Source organism: Ascaphus truei (genome assembly GCF_040206685.1).
Source record: "Ascaphus truei isolate aAscTru1 chromosome 3 unlocalized genomic scaffold, aAscTru1.hap1 SUPER_3_unloc_2, whole genome shotgun sequence".
In the NCBI taxonomy this organism is placed as follows: domain Eukaryota; kingdom Metazoa; phylum Chordata; class Amphibia; order Anura; family Ascaphidae; genus Ascaphus; species Ascaphus truei.
This window is the reverse complement of record NW_027453825.1, coordinates 138,916-164,654: the sequence shown is the minus strand read 5'-3', so window position 1 is coordinate 164,654 and position 25,739 is coordinate 138,916. Positions and strand designations below refer to the sequence as shown.

Here is a 25,739-nt window from a genome sequence, read left to right as displayed (position 1 = left end):
CTAGTTGTGTCTCTGTGCTTGCTGCTGTATGGGATAGTTGAGATCTCGGTTACTAGTTGTCTCTGTGCTTGCTGCTGTATGGGATGGAAGAGATCTCGGTTACTAGTTGTGTCTCTGTGCTTGCTGCTGTGTGGGATGGAAGAGATCTCAGTTACTAGTTGTGTCTCTGCGCTTGCTGCTGTGTGGGATGGAAGAGATCTCAGTTACTAGTTGTGTCTGCTCCTTGCTGCTGTGTGGGATGGAAGAGATCTCAGTTACTAGTTGTGTCTCTGCGCTTGCTGCTGTATGGGATGGAAGAGATCTCAGTTACTAGTTGTCTCTGCGCTTGCTGCTGTATGGGATGGAAGAGATCTCGGTTACTAGTTGTGTCTGCGCTTGCTGCTGTATGGGATGGAAGAGATCTCAGTTACTAGTTGTGTCTGCGCTTGCTGCTGTATGGGGTGGAAGAGATCTCAGTTACTAGTTCTGTCTCTGCGCTTGCTGCTGTATGGGATGGAAGAGATCTCAGTTACTAGTTGTGTCTCTGCGCTTGCTGCTGTGTGGGATGGAAGAGATCTCAGTTACTAGTTGTGTCTCTGCGCTTGCTGCTGTATGGGATGGAAGAGATCTCAGTTACTAGTTGTCTCTGCGCTTGCTGCTGTATGGGATGGAAGAGATCTCAGTTACTAGTTGTGTCTGCGCTTGCTGCTGTGTGGGATGGAAGAGATCTCAGTTACTAGTTCTGTCTCTGCGCTTGCTGCTGTATGGGATGGAAGAGATCTCAGTTACTAGTTGTGTCTCTGCGCTTGCTGCTGTGTGGGATGGAAGAGATCTCAGTTACTAGTTGTGTCTGCTCCTTGCTGCTGTGTGGGATGGAAGAGATCTCAGTTACTAGTTGTGTCTCTGCGCTTGCTGCTGTATGGGATGGAAGAGATCTCAGTTACTAGTTGTGTCAGCGCTTGCTGCTGTATGGGATGGAAGAGATCTCAGTTACTAGTTGTCTCTGCGCTTGCTGCTGTATGGGGTGGAAGAGATCTCAGTTACTAGTTGTGTCTGCGCTTGCTGCTGTATGGGATGGAAGAGATCTCGGTTACTAGTTGTCTGCGCTTGCTGCTGTATGGGATGGAAGAGATCTCAGTTACTAGTTGTCTCTGCGCTTGCTGCTTTATGGGGTGGAAGAGATCTCAGTTACTAGTTGTGTCTGCGCTTGCTGCTGTATGGGATGGAAGAGATCTCAGTTACTAGTTGTGTCTCTGCGCTTGCTGCTGTATGGGATGGAAGAGATCTCAGTTACTAGTTGTCTCTGCGCTTGCTGCTGTATGGGATGGAAGAGATCTCAGTTACTAGTTGTGTCTCTGTGCTTGCTGCTGTATGGGATGGAAGAGATCTCAGTTACTAGTTGTGTCTCTGTGCTTGCTGCTGTATGGGATAGTTGAGATCTCGGTTACTAGTTGTCTGCGCTTGCTGCTGTATGGGATGGAAGAGATCTCGGTTACTAGTTGTGTCTGCGCTTGCTGCTGTGTGGGATGGAAGAGATCTCGGTTACTAGTTGTGTCTGCGCTTGCTGCTGTATGGGATGGAAGAGATCTCAGTTACTAGTTGTCTCTGCGCTTGCTGCTGTATGGGATGGAAGAGATCTCAGTTACTAGTTGTGTCTCTGTGCTTGCTGCTGTATGGGATGGAAGAGATCTCAGTTACTAGTTGTGTCTCTGTGCTTGCTGCTGTATGGGATAGTTGAGATCTCGGTTACTAGTTGTCTCTGTGCTTGCTGCTGTATGGGATGGAAGAGATCTCGGTTACTAGTTGTCTCTGTGCTTGCTGCTGTGTGGGATGGAAGAGATCTCAGTTACTAGTTGTCTCTGCGCTTGCTGCTGTATGGGATGGAAGAGATCTCAGTTACTAGTTGTGTCTGCGCTTGCTGCTGTATGGGATGGAAGAGATCTCAGTTACTAGTTGTATCTGCGCTTGCTGCTGTATGGGATGGAAGAGATCTCGGTTACTAGTTGTGTTTCTGCGCTTGCTGCTGTATGGGATGGAAGAGATCTCAGTTACTAGTTGTGTCTGCGCTTGCTGCTGTATGGGATGGAAGAGATCTCGGTTACTAGTTGTGTCTGCGCTTGCTGCTGTATGGGATGGAAGAGATCTCGGTTACTAGTTGTGTCTGCGCTTGCTGCTGTATGGGATGGAAGAGATCTCGGTTACTAGTTGTGTCTGCGCTTGCTGCTGTATGGGATGGAAGAGATCTCGGTTACTAGTTGTGTTTCTGCGCTTGCTGCTGTATGGGATGGAAGAGATCTCAGTTACTAGTTGTGTCTGCGCTTGCTGCTGTATGGGATGGAAGAGATCTCGGTTACTAGTTGTGTCTGCGCTTGCTGCTGTATGGGATGGAAGAGATCTCGGTTACTAGTTGTGTCTGCGCTTGCTGCTGTATGGGATGGAAGAGATCTCGGTTACTAGTTGTGTCTGCCCTTGCTGCTGTATGGGATGGAAGAGATCTCGGTTACTAGTTGTGTCTGCGCTTGCTGCTGTATGGGATGGAAGAGATCTCGGTTACTAGTTGTGTCTGCACTTGCTGCTGTATGGGATGGAAGAGATCTCGGTTACTAGTTGTGTCTGCGCTTGCTGCTGTATGGGATGGAAGAGATCTCGGTTACTAGTTGTGTCTGCGCTTGCTGCTGTATGGGATGGAAGAGATCTCGGTTACTAGTTGTGTCTGCGATTGCTGCTGTATGGGATGGAAGAGATCTCGGTTACTAGTTGTGTCTGCGCTTGCTGCTGTATGGGATGGAAGAGATCTCGGTTACTAGTTGTGTCTGCGCTTGCTGCTGTATGGGATGGAAGAGATCTCGGTTACTAGTTGTGTCTGCGCTTGCTGCTGTATGGGATGGAAGAGATCTCGGTTACTAGTTGTGTCTGCGCTTGCTGCTGTATGGGATGGAAGAGATCTCGGTTACTAGTTGTGTCTGCGCTTGCTGCTGTATGGGATGGAAGAGATCTCGGTTACTAGTTGTGTCTGCGCTTGCTGCTGTATGGGATGGAAGAGATCTCAGTTACTAGTTGTGTCTCTGTGCTTGCTGCTGTATGGGATGGAAGAGATCTCAGTTACTAGTTGTGTCTCTGCGCTTGCTGCTGTATGGGATGGAAGAGATCTCAGTTACTAGTTGTGTCTGCGCTTGCTGCTGTATGGGATGTAAGAGATCTCAGTTACTAGTTGTGTCTCTGCGCTTGCTGCTGTATGGGATGGAAGAGATCTCGGTTACTAGTTGTGTCACTGCGCTTGCTGCTGTATGGGATGGAAGAGATCTCGGTTACTAGTTGTGTCTGCGCTTGCTGCTGTATGGGATGGAAGAGATCTCAGTTACTAGTTGTGTCTCTGCGCTTGCTGCTGTATGGGATGGAAGAGATCTCAGTTACTAGTTGTGTCTGTGCTTGCTGCTGTATGGGATGGAAGAGATCTCAGTTACTAGTTGTGTCTCTGTGCTTGCTGCTGTATGGGATAGTTGAGATCTCGGTTACTAGTTGTCTCTGTGCTTGCTGCTGTATGGGATAGTTGAGATCTCAGTTACTAGTTGTGTCTCTGCGCTTGCTGCTGTATGGGATGGAAGAGATCTCGGTTACTAGTTGTCACTGCGCTTGCTGCTGTATGGGATGGAAGAGATCTCGGTTACTAGTTGTGTCTGCGCTTGCTGCTGTATGGGATGGAAGAGATCTCAGTTACTAGTTGTGTCTGCGCTTGCTGCTGTATGGGATGGAAGAGATCTCAGTTACTAGTTGTCTGTGCTTGCTGCTGTATGGGATGGAAGAGATCTCAGTTACTAGTTGTGTCTCTGTGCTTGCTGCTGTATGGGATAGTTGAGATCTCGGTTACTAGTTGTCTCTGTGCTTGCTGCTGTATGGGATGGAAGAGATCTCGGTTACTAGTTGTGTCTCTGTGCTTGCTGCTGTGTGGGATGGAAGAGATCTCAGTTACTAGTTGTGTCTGCGCTTGCTGCTGTATGGGATGGAAGAGATCTCGGTTACTAGTTGTGTCTGCGCTTGCTGCTGTATGGGATGGAAGAGATCTCGGTTACTAGTTGTGTCTGCGCTTGCTGCTGTATGGGATGGAAGAGATCTCGGTTACTAGTTGTGTCTGCGCTTGCTGCTGTATGGGATGGAAGAGATCTCGGTTACTAGTTGTGTCTGCGCTTGCTGCTGTATGGGATGGAAGAGATCTCAGTTACTAGTTGTGTCTGTGCTTGCTGCTGTATGGGATGGAAGAGATCTCAGTTACTAGTTGTGTCTCTGTGCTTGCTGCTGTATGGGATAGTTGAGATCTCGGTTACTAGTTGTCTCTGTGCTTGCTGCTGTATGGGATGGAAGAGATCTCGGTTACTAGTTGTGTCTCTGTGCTTGCTGCTGTGTGGGATGGAAGAGATCTCAGTTACTAGTTGTGTCTGCTCCTTGCTGCTGTGTGGGATGGAAGAGATCTCAGTTACTAGTTGTGTCTGCGCTTGCTGCTGTATGGGATGGAAGAGATCTCGGTTACTAGTTGTGTCTGCGCTTGCTGCTGTATGGGATGGAAGAGATCTCAGTTACTAGTTGTGTCAGCGCTTGCTGCTGTATGGGATGGAAGAGATCTCGGTTACTAGTTGTGTCTGCGCTTGCTGCTGTATGGGATGGAAGAGATCTCAGTTACTAGTTGTGTCTGCGCTTGCTGCTGTATGGGGTGGAAGAGATCTCAGTTACTAGTTCTGTCTCTGCGCTTGCTGCTGTATGGGATGGAAGAGATCTCAGTTACTAGTTGTGTCTCTGCGCTTGCTGCTGTGTGGGATGGAAGAGATCTCAGTTACTAGTTGTGTCTCTGCGCTTGCTGCTGTATGGGATGGAAGAGATCTCAGTTACTAGTTGTCTCTGCGCTTGCTGCTGTATGGGATGGAAGAGATCTCAGTTACTAGTTGTGTCTGCGCTTGCTGCTGTGTGGGATGGAAGAGATCTCAGTTACTAGTTCTGTCTCTGCGCTTGCTGCTGTGTGGGATGGAAGAGATCTCAGTTACTAGTTGTGTCTGCTCCTTGCTGCTGTGTGGGATGGAAGAGATCTCAGTTACTAGTTGTGTCTCTGCGCTTGCTGCTGTGTGGGATGGAAGAGATCTCAGTTACTAGTTGTGTCTGCTCCTTGCTGCTGTGTGGGATGGAAGAGATCTCAGTTACTAGTTGTGTCTCTGCGCTTGCTGCTGTGTGGGATGGAAGAGATCTCAGTTACTAGTTGTGTCTGCTCCTTGCTGCTGTGTGGGATGGAAGAGATCTCAGTTACTAGTTGTGTCTCTGCGCTTGCTGCTGTATGGGATGGAAGAGATCTCAGTTACTAGTTGTGTCAGCGCTTGCTGCTGTATGGGATGGAAGAGATCTCAGTTACTAGTTGTGTCTCTGTGCTTGCTGCTGTACGGGATGGAAGAGATCTCAGTTACTAGTTGTGTCTCTGCGCTTGCTGCTGTGTGGGATGGAAGAGATCTCAGTTACTAGTTGTGTCTGCTCCTTGCTGCTGTGTGGGATGGAAGAGATCTCAGTTACTAGTTGTGTCTCTGCGCTTGCTGCTGTGTGGGATGGAAGAGATCTCAGTTACTAGTTGTGTCTGCTCCTTGCTGCTGTGTGGGATGGAAGAGATCTCAGTTACTAGTTGTGTCTCTGCGCTTGCTGCTGTATGGGATGGAAGAGATCTCAGTTACTAGTTGTGTCAGCGCTTGCTGCTGTATGGGATGGAAGAGATCTCAGTTACTAGTTGTCTCTGCGCTTGCTGCTGTATGGGGTGGAAGAGATCTCAGTTACTAGTTGTCTCTGCGCTTGCTGCTTAAGGCCCCGGACATGTTCCCTGCGTGCTTGCGGAAGCGTGCTGACGCGCGCTCCCGCTCAGCACTGAGCCCCTACAGCCGCAATTAGAGCGGCTTTAGTAGGGGCTCACCTGCGCTTCCGCGCGCTTGCGGAAGCGCAGGTCTTAGGGGAATTTAACATTCCCCCGCTTGCCGGCGAGACAGGCCGGTCACGTGAGCGGTTCGCCCAATGAGGGCGAACCAGCTCCGTGACGTCACTGCCCGCCCCCGGTCAGTGACGCGCCCGCTCCCGGCCCGCCCCCTGACGGTCTGTCCCCCTTCTGCCCGATTCCTGCCCCCCTTCTGCCCGATTCCTGCCCCCCTTCTGCCCAATCCTTATCCCCCTTCTGCCCGATCCCTGCCCCCTTCTGCCCGATCCATGTCCCCCTTCTGCCCGATCCCTGCCCCCCTTCTGCCCGATCCCTGTCCCCCTTCTGCCCGATCCCTGTCCCCCTTCTGCCCGATCCCTGTCACCCTTCTGCCCCGATCTATGTCTCCTGTGTGTGTGTGTGTGTCTGTGTGTCTGTGTGTCTGTGTGTCTGTGTGTCTGTGTGTCTGTGTGTCTGTGTGTCTGTGTGTCTGTGTGTCTGTGTGTCTGTGTGTTTGTGTTTGTGTGTGTGTATGCATGCATGCGTGTGTGTGTGTGTGTGTATGCATGTGTGTGTGTATGCATGTGTGTGTGTATGCATGTGTGTGTGTATGCATGTGTGTGTGTATGCATGTGTGTGTGTATGCATGTGTGTGTGTGTGCATGTGTGTGTGTGCATGTGTATGTGTGCATGTGTATGCACGTGTGTGTGTGTATGCATGTGTGTGTGTGCATGTGTATGCACGTGTGTGTATGCATGCGTGTGTGAGTGTGTGTGTGTGTGTGTGTGTGTGTGCCTTTGTGCGTGCGTGCGTGCGTGCGTGCGTGCGTGCGTGCGTGTGTGTGTGTGTGTGTGTGTGTGTGTGTGTGTGTGTGTGCACGTGTGTGCGTGTGTGAATATATTTATCAACGTTGCACAATGTTAATAAATAATTTATTCTCACAACATGTCTTTTTTTTAATTTTTAAAATATTATATAATATACACACACACACACACACACACACACACACACACACACACACGTTCCCCAGTGACACACACACTGACAGCTACCAAGTGACACACAGTGATACACACCAAGCGCTTGCTGTCTCCTCTGTAAGGACAGCAAAAAGCTCCTGGTAGAGCGAGCGGCAGCAAGCGAGAGCAAGCAAGCGCCAAACATGGCCAAGGCCTTATGGGGTGGAAGAGATCTCAGTTACTAGTTGTGTCTGCGCTTGCTGCTGTATGGGATGGAAGAGATCTCGGTTACTAGTTGTCTGCGCTTGCTGCTGTATGGGATGGAAGAGATCTCGGTTACTAGTTGTGTCTGCGCTTGCTGCTGTGTGGGATGGAAGAGATCTCGGTTACTAGTTGTGTCTGCGCTTGCTGCTGTATGGGATGGAAGAGATCTCAGTTACTAGTTGTCTCTGCGCTTGCTGCTGTATGGGATGGAAGAGATCTCAGTTACTAGTTGTGTCTCTGTGCTTGCTGCTGTATGGGATGGAAGAGATCTCAGTTACTAGTTGTGTCTGCGCTTGCTGCTGTATGGGATGGAAGAGATCTCGGTTACTAGTTGTCTCTGCGCTTGCTGCTGTATGGGATAGTTGAGATCTCGGTTCCTAGTTGTCTCTGTGCTTGCTGCTGTATGGGATGGAAGAGATCTCGGTTACTAGTTGTCTCTGTGCTTGCTGCTGTGTGGGATGGAAGAGATCTCAGTTACTAGTTGTCTCTGCGCTTGCTGCTGTATGGGATGGAAGAGATCTCGGTTACTAGTTGTGTCTGCGCTTGCTGCTGTATGGGATGGAAGAGATCTCGGTTACTAGTTGTGTCTGCGCTTGCTGCTGTATGGGATGGAAGAGATCTCGGTTACTAGTTGTGTCTGCGCTTGCTGCTGTATGGGATGGAAGAGATCTCGGTTACTAGTTGTGTTTCTGCGCTTGCTGCTGTATGGGATGGAAGAGATCTCAGTTACTAGTTGTGTCTGCGCTTGCTGCTGTATGGGATGGAAGAGATCTCGGTTACTAGTTGTGTCTGCGCTTGCTGCTGTATGGGATGGAAGAGATCTCGGTTACTAGTTGTGTCTGCGCTTGCTGCTGTATGGGATGGAAGAGATCTCGGTTACTAGTTGTGTCTGCGCTTGCTGCTGTATGGGATGGAAGAGATCTCGGTTACTAGTTGTGTCTGCGCTTGCTGCTGTATGGGATGGAAGAGATCTCGGTTACTAGTTGTGTCTGCACTTGCTGCTGTATGGGATGGAAGAGATCTCGGTTACTAGTTGTGTCTGCGCTTGCTGCTGTATGGGATGGAAGAGATCTCGGTTACTAGTTGTGTCTGCGATTGCTGCTGTATGGGATGGAAGAGATCTCGGTTACTAGTTGTGTCTGCGCTTGCTGCTGTATGGGATGGAAGAGATCTCGGTTACTAGTTGTGTCTGCGCTTGCTGCTGTATGGGATGGAAGAGATCTCGGTTACTAGTTGTGTCTGCGCTTGCTGCTGTATGGGATGGAAGAGATCTCGGTTACTAGTTGTGTTTCTGCGCTTGCTGCTGTATGGGATGGAAGAGATCTCGGTTACTAGTTGTGTCTGCGCTTGCTGCTGTATGGGATGGAAGAGATCTCGGTTACTAGTTGTGTCTGCGCTTGCTGCTGTGTGGGATGGAAGAGATCTCGGTTACTAGTTGTGTCTGCGCTTGCTGCTGTGTGGGATGGAAGAGATCTCGGTTACTAGTTGTCTCTGCGCTTGCTGCTTTATGGGATGGAAGAGATCTCGGTTACTAGTTGTGTCTGCGCTTGCTGCTGTGTGGGATGGAAGAGATCTCGGTTACTAGTTGTGTCTGCGCTTGCTGCTGTGTGGGATGGAAGAGATCTCGGTTACTAGTTGTCTCTGCGCTTGCTGCTGTATGGGATGGAAGAGATCTCGGTTACTAGTTGTGTTTCTGCGCTTGCTGCTGTATGGGATGGAAGAGATCTCGGTTACTAGTTGTGTCTGCGCTTGCTGCTGTATGGGATGGAAGAGATCTCGGTTACTAGTTGTCTGCGCTTGCTGCTGTATGGGATGGAAGAGATCTCGGTTACTAGTTGTGTCTGCGCTTGCTGCTGTGTGGGATGGAAGAGATCTCGGTTACTAGTTGTGTCTGCGCTTGCTGCTGTATGGGATGGAAGAGATCTCAGTTACTAGTTGTGTCTGCGCTTGCTGCGACCTGTAACATTTATCGGGGTTTGCTGTAAGATTTAATCAGTTTTCCCATGTCTAAAGGCTGACACCAGGGTGCGTTTAAGTGTATTACAACGGATTATTTGCCTTGGGATCGCTGTCCCTGTAACTCTGTATTGATTGTCATTAGATTGTAGTGTTGACATATGGAGTCATTCACATCCCTTCTCTCTGCTCAGATCCATTGAAACCAGACCCGATGTCGACAGACAGGACCAAGAGGAGACCACAACCAGCTTCTACCCGATTCACTTTTCCAAGCCCCTCCCTCAAGGCCAGGAGAACAAGCACATGAACAGCCTGGACGACACCATCGTGGCCCTGAACATGCGCAGTGCGCAGAGGAACAACGGGCTGGAGGGCAGCAGCGAGGAGGCCTCGTACAACGACGAGTCGCTGCTTGAGGACAGAGAGGAGGAACTTGTGAGCAGTGCTCCTCCCCACCCCGCAGGTAAAAGCAGCCAGCCCACGTGGGACCTGCTCATTAACCCCTATACTTTAGGGGTTCCTCCTGTAATGACTTCCGACTCCCCATGGAACCCAGGAGATTATTTTGAGTTTTCCCCTTTGTTCATTTGGTTTATTTTCTTCTAATCTTAGTATAATTCTGCCGGCTGCATGTGTGGCTCGAACTGTTCTGTAGATGTCTGATCTTTAGGTGCCTGTAAGACCTGCTGCTGCTGTTAGTGTAGTGAGGACTTCCCCGGCGGACGCAGCGTGGTACGTGTTGCAGGCACTAGGAGCGTGCCGATGTTTCCCCTTTATGCAGCGTGTCCCTGGCAGTATTTCTGTCCGGCATAATGTGCTGCGAATGTGCCTTTGTAAAGCAGGGCCAGTTAAATCCAGTTGAGTAACGTCCGGGGGTGCGGCAGTTTTGGAACGCGTGTGTCTCTCCGGCAAGCGGTTTTGCTTTTATGATGAAACTAAAGTGAGGCGGTGGGGGCACACGCGTGTGTCATGCTTCTCCAAGCTGCTGTAACAGTGCAGACTGCCACCCTGTGTCCTTAATACATGTTTACGAACATATAATGAGTTAACAGAAATGTATAACTGTATTCAGCGACGTACGCTGTGTAACCCCTCGACTGCCCGGCGAGCCAGCAAAAGCCATTGCAAAGCAGCAGTGGGGTGGGGGTGGGTTTCAGTGGGGGCTTCCTGAGCCTGCATTGGATGTCATTTAGTCGTGCTCTGACACGCGGACAATAGTGTACATTCGGATCCTAACCTTTCTTTCAGCGGGTACAGATACCCTTGTATAGAGCTCTGCTTTCTTTCAGCGGGTACAGATACCCTTGTATAGAGCTCTGCTTTCTTTCAGCGGGTACAGATACCCTTGTATAGAGCTCTGCTTTCTTTCAGCGGGTACAGATACCCTTGTATAGAGCTCTGCTTTCTTTCAGCGGGTACGGTTACCCTTGTATAGAGCTCTGCTTTCTTTCAGCGGGTACGGTTACCCTTGTATAGAGCTCTGCTTTCTTTCAGCGGGTACGGTTACCCTTGTATAGAGCTCTGCTTTCTTTCAGCGGGTACGGTTACCCTTGTATAGAGCTCTGCTTTCTTTCAGCGGGTACGGTTACCCTTGTATAGAGCTCTGCTTTCTTTCAGCGGGTACGGTTACCCTTGTATTGAGCTCTGCTTTCTTTCAGCGGGTACGGTTACCCTTGTATAGAGCTCTGCATTCTTTCAGCGGGTACAGATACCCTTGTATAGAGCTCTGCTTTCTTTCAGCGGGTACGGTTACCCTTGTATAGAGCTCTGCTTTCTTTCAGCGGGTACGGTTACCCTTGTATTGAGCTCTGCTTTCTTTCAGCGGGTACGGTTACCCTTGTATTGAGCTCTGCTTTCTTTCAGCGGGTACGGTTACCCTTGTATAGAGCTCTGCTTTCTTTCAGCGGGTACAGATACCCTTGTATAGAGCTCTGCTTTCTTTCAGCGGGTACGGTTACCCTTGTATTGAGCTCTGCTTTCTTTCAGCGGGTACGGTTACCCTTGTATTGAGCTCTGCTTTCTTTCAGCCATTTTCCTGTTACCGCATTTCTAGGCATTATCCTGAGAAGAGCCGGCTATTACACCATCCCGGCCATGGAGGAACTGGAGAGATACATAAATGAGGAGGGCGAGTGCATCGTGACCGGCTTCACCATTGGCCGCAGAGGTGGGTATAGTTCGCTGGCCTCCGGCTTTGTCCTGCTGCTGGGTTACAGGGTTAGGTGCAGTTTGGGGGTGGGGCAATGCTCATTATTACTGCTGCTATTCAGGGGATTGTAACCCAGGGGTGGTATGTAGCAGGCAGCTAGTCAGGTCAGGGGTACGTGTCTTCCCTAAATATCTCCACACATACACTAGTACCGAGTTTCTTGGTGAGGAGCACATTAAACAGCCTGTCATAGTTTTTCTAATGCCTTTTCTGCCAGAGCAATGTATTGCATGACTGGCAAATGGGTTAAAGCAGCAATGCCCCCCCCCCCCCCCCCGCGCACTATATATTTTAACGGATCAGAACCAGGGGGTCTCCTTTTGGGCTGATCTGCGCTATCTTCAACTCGGGGGGGGGGGGTAGGGGGGGAAACCACTGGTTCCCAATATACTTGGTTCTGACCTTATCGGCTTAAATCTCCCAAGTCCCAAATCTCTGGCCAATGGGAAGCTGATGTCCATGATGACCGCTTCCCATTGGACAGCTATTTAAACAGGAAGTGTTCGCGTAAATTCACCAAGCAGTATCTCTGGAACCAGGGGTTTCCTGGAGCGTAAAATAGTGCCGTTCAGCACAGAAGGGACCCCAGTGAGAAAATGCTGCTTTAAATACGACCTGCATGGGTGCACTTGGATTTAATTTAGTGACGATAATGGTACATTGTAAACGCGCACTAATGTATAATGCATTCACTGTGAGACGTGCGGCGTCGCATAGGGCATTACTGCCCTGCTTATACTGTCATTCTCCTGGCTTCCACTAGAGGGCGCTGAGTGATTTGTAGCTCGAGACATACAGGAGGAGCAGCACTGATACGAGGGGGACCCTTAAAGGACGGGCTGTCCATATAGTCTATTAAAGGAGCAATCCAAGCCTGCACGTATTATTATTTAGATGGGATTGAAGCAGGGGGTCTCCTGAGCTGAACCCCATTCATTTCAGTTAAGGAGACCCCTGCTTCCAAAGATACTTGCCTCTGAAGTAGGTGTCCGTAGCTGCTCCGGCTGAGCAAGCAGGGCCTTAACGCTCCCGGGTCACATGGGCCAATAGGAAGCCGCACCCGATGTCTCTGCTTCCAAATGGCCCGCAGGACACAATCTTCCAGCAGCGGGCATGCTGGGAGCACTGGCAGGTGCGCAGAGCGGCTCCCGGCACCTTATTCGGAGGGGAGTGTCTGGTAAAGCAGGGGGTCCCTACGCAGAAGTTAATGGGGTTCTGCCCCGGGGGCCCCCTGCTTCAGTCATGTATGGAATGAAATAATACAAGCTGCCTGGAACCTGCAGGCATGGGGGGGGGCTCTGTGAGGGGGGCTCTGTGAGGGGTCGCGGTCACTTCAGTCCCAGCATTCTGTGTGAATGTCGCGTGTTTCCCACTGGTTTTGATTTGTACTCTGTTTCTCGAGCGATGTTGCGGAGTGAGATGTTTACGCTGACAGAGGGCCCCGCAATGCAAAGATTAGGTGCCGTTTATGCAGCAGTAATGGATTGCCCGCTCCAGTGCCGGCGTTAAACCGAAGCAGCAGCTTCCAGTCTCGGCACGACGCCGGAGACCTGACCGCAGCTCACTTCTGCAGTCAGCCCTGTAGGGGGATAAGTGTAGTTGGTTCTGGGTTTAAGGTGGGGTGGGATAGCTTTTGGGGTGCTGCAGTAGGTTGCCTGTTGATGATTAATTCTGTTCATCCCATTGCAGGTTATGGATCAATTTACTTTGAAGATACTGTGAACTTGACCAACTTGAACCTTGATGAGATTGTACATATCCATAGGAAGGAGGTTATCGTTTACACGGATGACAATTACAAGCCCCCTATAGGGGAAGGCTTGAATAGGTAATTCTCCCTCCCATTTACCCGCCACTAGACATGACCATCTTAAATGACCGCTCTCAATGAGCACATTCCCACTTACTGTGCGTTACAAATGGCCACGTTAAATGGGATGTCGTGTACTAGATTATAGACCCGGGGTAACCACTCCAGCACTCAAGGGCCACCAACAGGTCAGGTTTTAATCTTATTCCTGCTTCAGCACAGTTCTTTGACTGAGCCCCCTGTGCTGAAGCAGGGAAAACGTGACCTGTTGGTGCCCCTTGGGGACTGGAGTTGGCCACCCCTGTTGTAGATATATCCTTGCTTCTGGCGTGGGACTGGTGTTTGTCCTCAGAAACCAGAAGATATTGTCGGCTTCTGATGGCTTTAATACTTGGTGAAGAGGACCACTGTGGCCAGCATGGAGACATGGCTGCTCTGCATATTTACATTCTGACATGCTTCCCCTCTCTATGCGTTCCTTTGTACACTAGGCGTGCAGAGGTGACCCTGCAGGGAGTCTGGCCAATGGATAAAACCTCCCGTTCTTTAATAAAGAGTCCCGATCGGCTGATTGAAATGAACTACGAAAGCCGGCTGGAGTCTGCATCGCGGAGGCAGGACGCCGACTTCAAGGAGTATCGGCCAGAGACTGGCTCCTGGGTTTTCAAGGTATGCAGCTCACCTCTAGGCAGTGCAGACACAGGTATGCAGCTCACCTCTAGGCAGTGCAGACACAGGTATGCAGCTCACCTCTAGGCAGTGCAGACAGGTATGCAGCTCACCTCTAGGCAGTGCAGCAAGGTATGCAGCTCACCTCTAGGCAGTGCAGACAGGTATGCAGCTCACCTCTAGGCAGTGCAGACAGGTATGCAGCTCACCTCTAGGCAGTGCAGCAAGGTATGCAGCTCACCTCTAGGCAGTGCAGCAAGGTATGCAGCTCACCTCTAGGCAGTGCAGCAAGGTATGCAGCTCACCTCTAGGCAGTGTAGCAAGGTATGCAGCTCACCTCTAGGCAGTGCAGCAAGGTATGCAGCTCACCTCTAGGCAGTGCAGCAAGGTATGCAGCTCACCTCTAGGCAGTGCAGCAAGGTATGCAGCTCACCTCTAGGCAGTGCAGCAAGGTATGCAGCTCACCTCTAGGCAGTGCAGCAAGGTATGCAGCTCACCTCTAGGCAGTGCAGCAAGGTATGCAGCTCACCTCTAGGCAGTGCAGCAAGGTATGCAGCTCACCTCTAGGCAGTGCAGCAAGGTATGCAGCTCACCTCTAGGCAGTGCAGACAGGTATGCAGCTCACCTCTAGGCAGTGCAGCAAGGTATGCAGCTCACCTCTAGGCAGTGCAGACACAGGTATGCAGCTCACCTCTAGGCAGTGCAGACACAGGTATGCAGCTCACCTCTAGGCAGTGCAGCAAGGTATGCAGCTCACCTCTAGGCAGTGCAGACAGGTATGCAGCTCACCTCTAGGCAGTGCAGCAAGGTATGCAGCTCACCTCTAGGCAGTGCAGCAAGGTATGCAGCTCACCTCTAGGCAGTGCAGCAAGGTATGCAGCTCACCTCTAGGCAGTGCAGACAGGTATGCAGCTCACCTCTAGGCAGTGCAGACAGGTATGCAGCTCACCTCTAGGCAGTGCAGACAGGTATGCAGCTCACCTCTAGGCAGTGCAGCAAGGTATGCAGCTCACCTCTAGGCAGTGCAGCAAGGTATGCAGCTCACCTCTAGGCAGTGCAGCAAGGTATGCAGCTCACCTCTAGGCAGTGCAGCAAGGTATGCAGCTCACCTCTAGGCAGTGCAGACAGGTATGCAGCTCACCTCTAGGCAGTGCAGACAGGTATGCAGCTCACCTCTAGGCAGTGCAGCAAGGTATGCAGCTCACCTCTAGGCAGTGCAGCAAGGTATGCAGCTCACCTCTAGGCAGTGCAGCAAGGTATGCAGCTCACCTCTAGGCAGTGCAGCAAGGTATGCAGCTCACCTCTAGGCAGTGCAGCAAGGTATGCAGCTCACCTCTAGGCAGTGCAGACAGGTATGCAGCTCACCTCTAGGCAGTGCAGCAAGGTATGCAGCTCACCTCTAGGCAGTGCAGACAGGTATGCAGCTCGCCTCTAGGCAGTGCAGACAGGTATGCAGCTCGCCTCTTGGCAGTGCAGACAGGTATGCAGCTCAGCTTTTGGCAGTGCAGACACAGGTATGCAGCTCACCTCTTGGCAGTGCAGACAGGTATGCAGCTCGCCTCTTGGCAGTGCAGACAGGTATGCAGCTCAGCTTTTGGCAGTGCAGACCCTCTGCTGCTGATCAGGGATGGGAAGAACCTTCTCCCTTTGCTATATTGTAACGTGTAACATTAGATATTTTCAGGCACGTTGGATAGTTTCGTTGCGTTCTTGCCCAGAGAAAGCGCGTAGAGCTGGATGTGCATTTTCACACTTTCTCCAGTCTTTCTATTGAGCAGCTTGTCTGTCGGCGTACACCGCATGGATACGTTTATTTTCTCTTGTATGCATGTTTGTGGCAGCAGTATATTCAGCGCTTTCCAGAAACCGTTATTAGATCTCCCTGTATTTTAAGTGCATTAAGCACCAAATCATACAATAGGAAGGAATCCCCGACCTTGAGTTTGCATTGTAAGTGCTACAAATGAGCCAAGGTTATTTCTTACCTGTGGCCTTAAGGGGAGAGATGATTTATTGTGCGTTCCCACGGCCATTAAATGGTGTGGGAAATGATAGTGCCATCAGTAAGCAAGATGAACCTGGCTACATCCTTCTGTTAGGAGACTTGGAGACAGCAAGAGACGGTGTATGTGCTGTGGGATTAGAAGTAGAAAGTAAAGCGTGAGATGAGCGGCAGTATAGTGTTATATTAAGGCTGAGAAGGGGCGGGGAGAGAAAAAGGGTTTAGAATTTGGGTATGAAGCCCGTTGCGTCCCCGTTGAGTCCCCGTTACTTCCCCACTGTTACCATTTGCAGGTGCGGCACTTCTCCAAGTATGGACTACAGGATTCCGATGATGAGGATGATCAGCCGGCCAGCACGGAGGCAAAGAAGCTGAAAGCTGCTGCGGTCCCTCCACAGGGCCAGCAACTCCTACAGCAGGCGACCCTCAACGGGAAACTAACCCCTCCCCCCCAGGTACAGCGCTGCAAACCGGAACCCAAGTTATGCCACATGCCTGCGGATAGTGCGCCACAGGAGACGGGATGTGCCGGGCAGGCTTGCACCTTCCCTTTGGGGAGAGGCCGCCCCAATTTAGAGCACACATGGCACCCACATACAGGGGTGTGCAGTGACTTATTACAGCAAAGCATTGGTCCTTCCAGTGTGATATCATACCCGGTATAGTCCTCCAAGCCCAAGCGTGGCTGCTTTCCGCGTCTATGTGAATGTTAAGCAGAGGGTGTCCCCTGTGTCCCCTGTGTCCCCTGTGTCCCCTGTGTCCCCTGTGTCCCCTGTGTCCCCTGTGTCCCCTGTGTCCCCTGTGTCCCCTGTGTCCCCTGTGTCCCCTGTGTCCCCTGTGTCCCCTGTGTCCCCTGTGTCCCCTGTGTCCCCTGTGTCCCCTGTGTCCCCTGTGTCCCCTGTGTCCCCTGTGTCCCCTGTGTCCCCTGTGTCCCCTGCGTCCCCTGCGTCCCCTGCGTCCCCTGCGTCCCCTGCGTCCCCTGCGTCCCCTGCGTCCCCTGCGTCCCCTGCTGGCTGAGGCTTCAGGTCCTGACCGCAACGTGTAAATGTAACCATGGTTGGCGAAGGCTTCGCTAAAGCAACTGCTGCACCCATTACATAACACGGGTGCGCTACCCCGTGCGCACTCCTGCCTGGTCATCGGCGCTCTGCCTGGGCGTCAAATGACGTGCGGGATCATGTGACCCCGTGGCGTCATTTGATGCCGGGTTACCATGACGACGCGTCGCTAGAAGGGAAGTGTTTTATAGAGGCCTCGCGCGGGAGAGCGCAGGACCGCTAAAACTATCGCGCCCCTGCCCACAGAAAATCTAGCGCCCCCTAGTTTGCGCACCCTGACATAACATATGCGAACTGTGTTGCCACTTTAAGATCCCCAGTCATTGGCCCCAAATTCCCAGCCATGGAGGAGTTCTTTGAAGTTGCAGGATTAGGTTGGCAGAGAATGACTGATGGTGAGTGCGGTAATCCCAAACCAACCGCTGTAACCTGGCGTGAGACGCTCTAACACTTAAGGGGGCTCCTACAGTGATGGAACTTGATGTGACGGTCAGTGCCTGTATTGATTAATGTCCCTTTTAGCTGAAACGTGAATCTTTTACAGATCCCATCAATAGCCTCACATACCTAATACCGGTATATTCAAACGGTCGCACTTTGCTCCGTGCTGTGTTAGAGACGCCTTCTGTGGGTACGATATGGAGGGGGGACAGCCGGCCTTTTGTATATGTACAAGACAGACCAGTAGAGGCTTTAGTTTGTGACTCTGCACGTGCTTACAATGGTCACTGTTGAAGTATTGAGATGTGTTTTTACTTGCGTTTGATCTCAGTTCTTTGCTAAATGCACTTCCAATAAAACCAGCAGATGCAGCCGATCTGCCCAGGGGAGAATATAGGGAGTTCTGTTTATAACGTGCCCTGTTAAGCACTTGGGTTGAACCATTGGCCTTTTTGTTTCAATGTAACCTAAATTCCCGGACTGGAATTTATCGCCAGTAAATTCAGCCTAACGTAGGATGCAGGGGTACGGACTATCACACGGTCATTTCTGGACCACTGCTAGTTCCCTGTTTCTTTGTGGTCTTGATGCCATTCCAAGCTCACGGCCTCTGTGTCTAGCGACAGTCTTCCAGCAGTGCCAGGATATTCGTACTGACGCTGCATGGTAGATTCAGCTCTGGTATGTAATTGTTACACACATAATTGAATCGATTACACTGGAAATTCTCTGTAGATGTCAAGTCTTTGGTTTTTCCAGATATTGGACTGCGCCTGTGCTTTCCCTGCGTGTTTATGCCCCGTTTGCATGTGGGTAGGATTGCTATAACGTGTTACTGTGTGTTGTCCAGAGCCCGGTGGTTGAACAGCTGGGGCGGGTGCTGGAGTTGGACAGCGACATGGCCGATATTACCCAGGAGCAGTCTCTGGACTCTGCCATTGAGGATCAGGACATCACAGAAGAACAGGAGCCTGTTTCTGCATCGTCTCACATCGCTTCTTCCCTGGGTATTAACCCGCACGCCCTGCAGGTCAGTCCCTTCCCTTCCTGCTCTAGTCTGTGCCTCGTGTGTTTGGGGAGGAAGTGGCCGGGGGTGCAGGAGGGGGGGATAAGGCGCCCGTAAGTGTTATTTTCTGCACAAAGGAAAAATACTGTTCGTGTAGAGACTTTTTTTTTTTGTGTGACTTAAACCTTCAGTTAATTTAAAAAAAAGATATGGACGTGTTTGCAACGTGGGACGCTCAGAAATGGGGCTTCCTGATTTGGTTGAAATTCCGGGCATCAATAAGAAATATACCTAGAAATGGGAACTTGTAACAGTTGTAAAGATTAAAATGTGCGCATTACAGTTAACACATGTAGCCCGTAATAGGCCGAGCGTCTGGGCTCCGGTCTTCCAGGCGTTACTTGGATATGAATGACACGGGGTGAACATAAGACTTATTTTTTTCTGAAACAAGAAAACCTTGTAAACTTATTTGGTGATAAATTGTAGCGATAAAGTACATTTAGCGCCACCCAGTTTAAGTGCGTTGTAGTAGCGTTGATTCCAAACTAGGATTTGACTCCTTCGGTGCAGTTTGTTAGAGCGCTCCGGTGGCAGGGAGGCGGTTCTGTGTTATCCGCCTGCGACTCCCGGCTGCATAATAAGTGAGGCGGCGGCTTCTCTCCGCTGGGCCTTTGCTGAACTCATGGGGGATTCAGATTCATGTCTGGAGGTCTGAGATCCAGGCTGACTTTCTGAAATAACTGTGACATTCATGACTAAAGAATCGCGTACGGGCAACGTTTTTTTGATTGTGAGCATGGGATTCAGTTGATCTCTTTTGGATGCCAAACTAGATGCATCATTTAGTCGGTTATCCGTCGGAGTGGTTGTCCTGAAATCTACAATAGAAAGTAGGAAAGTGTATCTGCAGGGCCAGGTCGGCCCTGGTCGGCCCTGGTTTTTAGCATTACACAGCGAACGTGTGCGTGTGCCACTCTGGTTCTTAGCATTACACAGCGAACGTGTGCGTGTGCCACTCTGGTTTTTAGCATTACACAGCGAACGTGTGTGCGTGTGCCACTCTGGTTCTTAGCATTACACAGCGAACGTGTGTGCGTGTGCCACTCTGGTTCTTAGCATTACACAGCGAACGTGTGTGCGTGTGCCACTCTGGTTCTTAGCATTACACAGCGAACATGTCTGCGTGTGCCACTCTGGTTCTTAGCATTACACAGCGAACGTGTCTGCGTGTGCCACTCTGGTTCTTAGCATTACACAGCGAACGTGTCTGTGTGTGTGTGTGCCACTCTGGTTCTTAGCATTACACAGCGAATGTGTCTGCGTGTGCCACTCTGGTTCTTAGCATTACACAGCGAACGTGTCTGTGTGTGTGTGCCACTCTGGTTCTTAGCATTACACAGCGAATGTGTCTGCGTGTGCCACTCTGGTTCTTAGCATTACACAGCGAACGTGTGTGCGTGTGCCACTCTGGTTCTTAGCATTACACAGCGAACGTGTCTGCGTGTGCCACTCTGGTTCTTAGCATTACACAGCGAACATGTGTGCGTGTGCCACTCTGGTTCTTAGCATTACACAGCGAACGTGTGTGCGTGTGCCACTCTGGTTCTTAGCATTACACAGCGAACGTGTCTGCGTGTGCCACTCTGGTTCTTAGCATTACACAGCGAACGTGTCTGCGTGTGCCACTCTGGTTCTTAGCATTACACAGCGAACGTGTCTGTGTGTGTGCCACTCTGGTTCTTAGCATTACACAGCGAACGTGTCTGCGTGTGCCACTCTGGTTCTTAGCATTACACAGCGAACGTGTGTGCGTGTGCCACTCTGGTTCTTAGCATTACACAGCGAACGTGTGTGCGTGTGCCACTCTGGTTCTTAGCATTACACAGCGAACGTGTGTGCGTGTGCCACTCTGGTTCTTAGCATTACACAGCGAACGTGTGTGCGTGTGCCACTCTGGTTCTTAGCATTACACAGCGAACGTGTGTGCGTGTGCCACTCTGGTTCTTAGCATTACACAGCGAACGTGTCTGTGTGTGCCACTCTGGTTCTTAGCATTACACAGCGAACGTGTGTGCGTGTGCCACTCTGGTTCTTAGCATTACACAGCGAACGTGTCTGCGTGTGTCACTCTGGTTCTTAGCATTACACAGCGAACGTGTCTGCGTGTGTCACTCTGGTTCTTAGCATTACACAGCGAACGTGTCTGCGTGTGCCACTCTGGTTCTTCATTTGTCTCTTCTGGTTTCAGGTGATGAAAGCGTCTTTCCTTATGGAGGAAGAAGATGGGGACATCATTTGCCATTACAGCTCCTTCCCCTCCAAGATGGACACAGACGTCTGGTCACCCCGTCTCCTGCTCCCCTCATCTCAGACGCAGAGAGCTCGCTCATCCGGTAAGATCAGAGGTACAGGACGTTGCATACGGTATCCACGTGCGCACCCTGAGAGTGGGCGAGGAGACCTTACAGACACTCGCATGTACCACGGATATTCCACGCTGCAGATGTAGAGAACGGCTAGAACCTCTGAAGCTGGGAGGGAGAGTCAGGTTCTGGATGTAAAGCCGCCTTTCAGGAAAGATGGTGTTGGCAAAGTACTGTAATGCACTTGGGTAGAGACTGAGGAATTAGAACCTACAGCAAAATGAGGTGCAGATTAAGTTTAGCTTGTTTTAGTAGCCCAACATAAAAGCTCGTCCATATATTCTAGTTTTTCATAAGTGAATTCTAAAAGTTACCTACATCCAACATGGCTACTTGGACTACCTCAACTGGATGTCACAGCGATTTGCAGTCTTTCCTTTTCCAATTCTGTGTACCAATAGTCCCTAAATGATGAGTAAAAAGGCCAGATATAAAATGTCTCTGAATTTAATGCCGTGGGAGAATGAGTGAGATGTTTTCTGATGCAGCTTATGGAACTGATTAATCCAGTTTAAAAACCCAGTATGAGCGCCTTTTACTTTAGTAACTTGGAAAATCTGCTGGACTAGAAAAGGTGTTTTATCTGCTGTCACTTGAATTGAAATCCTGCATCGGGTCCTTTACTCCGGACTTGGTCATTGTGTAAATGTTTGTGGCTCTGACACTTTGTCCTGTTCTTGTCAACAGTTAGTGGTCTTCTGCAGTCCAAGTTCTCAGGAGCCGCCCTACTCAAGTCAAGTGACTCTGTACAGGGCTCCCGCAGCCCCAGAGTGTCATCCTCTGCCCTTACTCCATCTCTGCCTTCCTGGTCGTCTTCAGGCCCTCTAGCTTCTGCTTTCATAATGCCCAGCCCTGCGCCAGAGGCTCAGCTGAAGACCGTGGGTACCCGCAGGCAGCAGGGCCTGGGGCCACTGGATAAGTCGGTGGCAGCCGTGCGCGGGCAGCTGCTGATGGATGTGGCACTCTTCATGGGGAGATCGTTTCGCGTTGGGTGGGGTCCCAACTGGACTCTGGTTCATAACGGAGATAAGCTGAGTGAGTTCAGTGAGCCAGAGGACACGAGAAGTGTGGAGACGATGGATTACGGATTCCTGCCCAAGCCCACCTCTGCAAAATCGTAAGTAGATCAGGCACTTTAATTATTAGGGTTTTATTCCATATCCGCTGAAGCGGCCAACTTGGCTGTTTTTTGCCAGATATTTCCATTGAAGTCCGGCGTATAATCCGAAGAATGGCCCTGTTGGCCGATTCGGCGTATATAGACCAAGCCCTTTATCGGTTTCTTTTTATTTGGGTGTAGTTCCACCGTGCCGCCTGATGTATGCTGGGTAATAGTACTGTCAAAGCGTAGAAATAAAATCAATGAGTAAAGGGTTCAAAAAGTAACAACATGAGTTTATCTGTACCAAGGCACAATTGAGAGAAAAGAATTCCAACAAGGTACTCAGGCCTCTGAAAACATATTGCTTTGATCACATTTTTATACATTTCAAAATGAGTAATACACCCTTTAAGGGGGCTGGCTTAGAGATAAAAAATATGATGACATACAAAAATACATATTGGTTGATACATAAGAATATAGCGTATGCAGCATATTTATCGATAATTTACCATAATGTGGGCCTCTTAACCTTGTGACATAAGGGAGTTACTCTGTCCAGCCCTGTATGCACTGTAGCTGTCAGATAACAGATCCTACGGTCAGCAGAAATGATCTAGGGCAGGAAAAACCTTACGAATGCTATTTCAATTTATTACATGACTCGTAGTAATTACACAAGGGTGGGTTACATCCAGAAGCGATACTCTGCAGAATCAAACATTCACAGTTCATTCACGAATGAAACAAATTGGCATAAATACAAGCAAATGCTCAAAATGGCGGTTAGGTCAAAATGGAGGTGATGATAACCACACACATTATCTCTATCTTCACAGTCCTCTCTTTTTATTCTTGAAAACATAGTCTTTTAAGGATAATTCAGATAAAACTCAGAAGCGTTGCACTGGCCTGGAGGGCCCAAGTTTGCATGGCTTTGATAGTTCTGGAAACTCACAGAGCTGCTGGCTATCATATCAGCCAGGTTGGTCTTTCTGCCATCATCTTCATCTGTATTCCATTGAGGAGGACTGACTTTTCCTTCTGAGATTGCATCTTCCGTAGTCTGTGATCAGTGGCATGGCCTGGGTAGAGGGTGTTACACACCTTTGCAGTATGGTTTTACTGCACATGGCACAGACATACAAAACAATCAGAACTGCAAGCACACAGACAAATCCATTCATCAGTTTCGCTTCTAGAAAACCAACCAACATGGTAATTCCTAACAAAACCCACCTCTTATCTCCACCTTTCCTTAATCTCTCCTGTATCTCTGCGATCTTCTCTACCTCATGCTCAATCTTACCATTTTGATCTCTAAAAAAAACACAACATTGCTCTTTAACTAGGGCACACACGCTAAAATATAGTCCAGAGCCATTCTATTCTGTAAGGCCATTAATCTAATCTGTACCAGTTCTTGATTAAGTAAATTAATGAATGTAGTTGTATGATTGAGAACATCATCCAGTACATCCGTAAGTACATTGAGCCTGTCATATAGCAACCCAACTCCTACATTGGGAAATAAGCTAGCCCAAAATTGTTCTTTCCATAGACTACTTTTCAACCCCTGTGTGTTGGAAGTGGCTCTGCTATTCCTGATCCTGCCAGTGGGTCATTGTAAAGGCAGGCACAATTGTACCTAGATAGCATGACCCCGTCCAACCACATGGTAATACTCTGTAGGCCCATTTTCCACAAAGCCAATACACTCCCCTAGGTAAACTAGAATTTGTGCAAGCAACTTTTACTATCTTAATTAAAACGGAAAAATTAAGGCCACATCCTCCCTGTAAATTTTTAGTTCCAGGCTGTAAATATATGTTTACACAAGTTTCATTAGTTGGTGGAGACACCTGACCCATAAATTGATTTGTTGTTCCCAGTGCAAAATCCACCTAAAGGAACCTCATTTACCAGTGGAATTCGGTTTAAAAGTTTTAGAAAAAGTTCCCTGTAAACAAATTCAAATTAACATTTCATTTTTTAAATTCGGCATTAGTGTAAGGTATCCCAACTCAAGGGGTTAAATGTAATTCTCTCTTACGTCATTGGGGGCCACTAGAGTATGGCAGGGATTCATTGTATATATTCCCTTGTGACCCATTAACCTGTGTAGCATTGTGCGAGATTGTATGATTGTCTGCAAAATGATGTGACAATAAACATTACACATATTTCAAAACTGATCATCCCTTGTCATCATCTGGATGGCGTAGGCTGATCTTGCCTAGCGGGGCAGACATCTTAAAAACACACTCTAAAGCATAAAAAAAATAATATTGAGTATTGAAAAAACAAATTGTTTGTTTAAGACCGGGCCTTGCCTGAAGTCTTAATTCCTCGGTGGTTAAATGTTCTAGGATTATTGTGCCTAGATACACTAACTGTTGGTCAAAAACACTGGCTTGATGATTCTTTGTCTTTGTTAGCTGTTTACGGTGGTGCCGGCACTTTTTTCTTGCGATGATGCTGCTTTGTATTCTCCTTGGTAGACTGTGTAGGCTGCACCTAAGTTTGGAGAGACTTAAACATTTCATTAATAAAAGCACAAGGAGAGTGCTTTTAGCCACTATAATTTAGTATCAGCACAATTTTTGTTTTGTTTTTCACCACTATCTTGGCATCCGCGTATAAAATTAACACAAAAATACCTTGCTCACCAACTACAAAAGAAAGAAATCAACGGTGCATAGGGAAGTATCGTAAGAGAACACTGATAAGTGACAAGAGGTTGTCACTAAAAGTCCCTAAAGCTTGCACTCATTGTAAACTGTAAAATATACATAAAGTACCAGTTAAATAACTAATACCACTAATATCAAATTTATTATAGACCAAATGGGAAATATCCACATAAACCTAACTATAACACAACTAAAACGTATACAACTTTTTTACAAGCTAACAACTGACGAAATGCATAAAATGACAACTACTAAACCATAAATAAGAGTCCCCATGTGAACTAAACGGACTGTATACGGTAAACAAAAATGCTAATATGAACACGAGTGTAAAGCCCTATCAGAACATGAGGGGCCAGTGTCCATAATATACTAACAATGCTAATTAGCTTCACCACAAAACACTGCGTAGTAGCAGCTTATCACATTAATACTTAGTTCCCAAACAGGCTCAAAATAAAGCTATCCAATAGTTATGCTGGAAAATGTAAAGAGGAGGGGTATAAATAACAAAACACACAAGGTAAAATCTAGATTGCCTACAGTTGCATTCTTTAAAATGAGAGGCTATAGATCAGGGTTCAAATTAAGACACCTTTTGGAGGGAAAGGAGAGGTAATGGTTAAAAGTTATAAAAATACATCACATATGCAGTTAACTTTATAGGAAAAATTATTTAATATCTGATTTTATGCTTACTTGTTTATATTGTACACTATGTGAAGTACTGAGTATACTTTTGACACTATTCAAATACGGAAATACATATTAAATATTATTGTATTGTTAATAAAACAATTATAACAAATAGAATTAAAAAAACATCTCCTAATTAGAACGAATAGAATTTAAATGTGTTTACTGGTTTCTGCGTAGAGGTAATTTGGATACTGCATGTGGGGATTATAACCCCTTCTTCTAATAATTCCTACATAATAGGGGCTATGCCATCTAAAGCATTTCTGCTGAGTGGGTATTGGCCAATTAACTTAGTCCAAAAATAAATACATTACAGAATCATTCTCTTTCCCCATACTATAACTAAGCTGCTTTTAAACATTTTTTTCTTCTTCTCAGCTTCTAGTTAACTTTTCATGTCTGGAACGTGGTCTTTGTACATTCCTTAAGCTGGAGGAGGGGGGCCAGCCCGCTTGGCTGCTTTTAACCTTCCCTCTTTTAAATGACTGCTGTTCAAAAATCAGACGAGCAGTGTATTTTTAAGAAAA

At 48.6% G+C, this 25,739-nt stretch overlaps 1 protein-coding gene across 7 annotated transcripts in view; it reads left to right on the top strand.

Moving 5' to 3' along the window:
* NUP98 (nucleoporin 98 and 96 precursor) overlaps positions 1 to 25,739 on the top strand; it is a 114,159-nt gene that overhangs the window by 51,197 nt on the left and 37,223 nt on the right. For 5 of the 7 annotated variants that reach the window (XM_075580567.1, XM_075580565.1, XM_075580562.1 and 2 more), the window contains 8 exons: positions 9,289 to 9,560; positions 11,151 to 11,264; positions 12,996 to 13,134; positions 13,608 to 13,785; positions 16,081 to 16,242; positions 18,137 to 18,316; positions 20,544 to 20,700; positions 21,406 to 21,835. In XM_075580567.1, the coding sequence (XP_075436682.1) occupies positions 9,289 to 9,560; positions 11,151 to 11,264; positions 12,996 to 13,134; positions 13,608 to 13,785; positions 16,081 to 16,242; positions 18,137 to 18,316; positions 20,544 to 20,700; positions 21,406 to 21,835 (1,632 nt within the window). The remainder of the gene's footprint in view (positions 1 to 9,288; positions 9,561 to 11,150; positions 11,265 to 12,995; positions 13,135 to 13,607; positions 13,786 to 16,080; positions 16,243 to 18,136; positions 18,317 to 20,543; positions 20,701 to 21,405; positions 21,836 to 25,739) is intronic. The other 2 variants (XM_075580566.1, XM_075580564.1) reach the window with 1 other exon arrangement.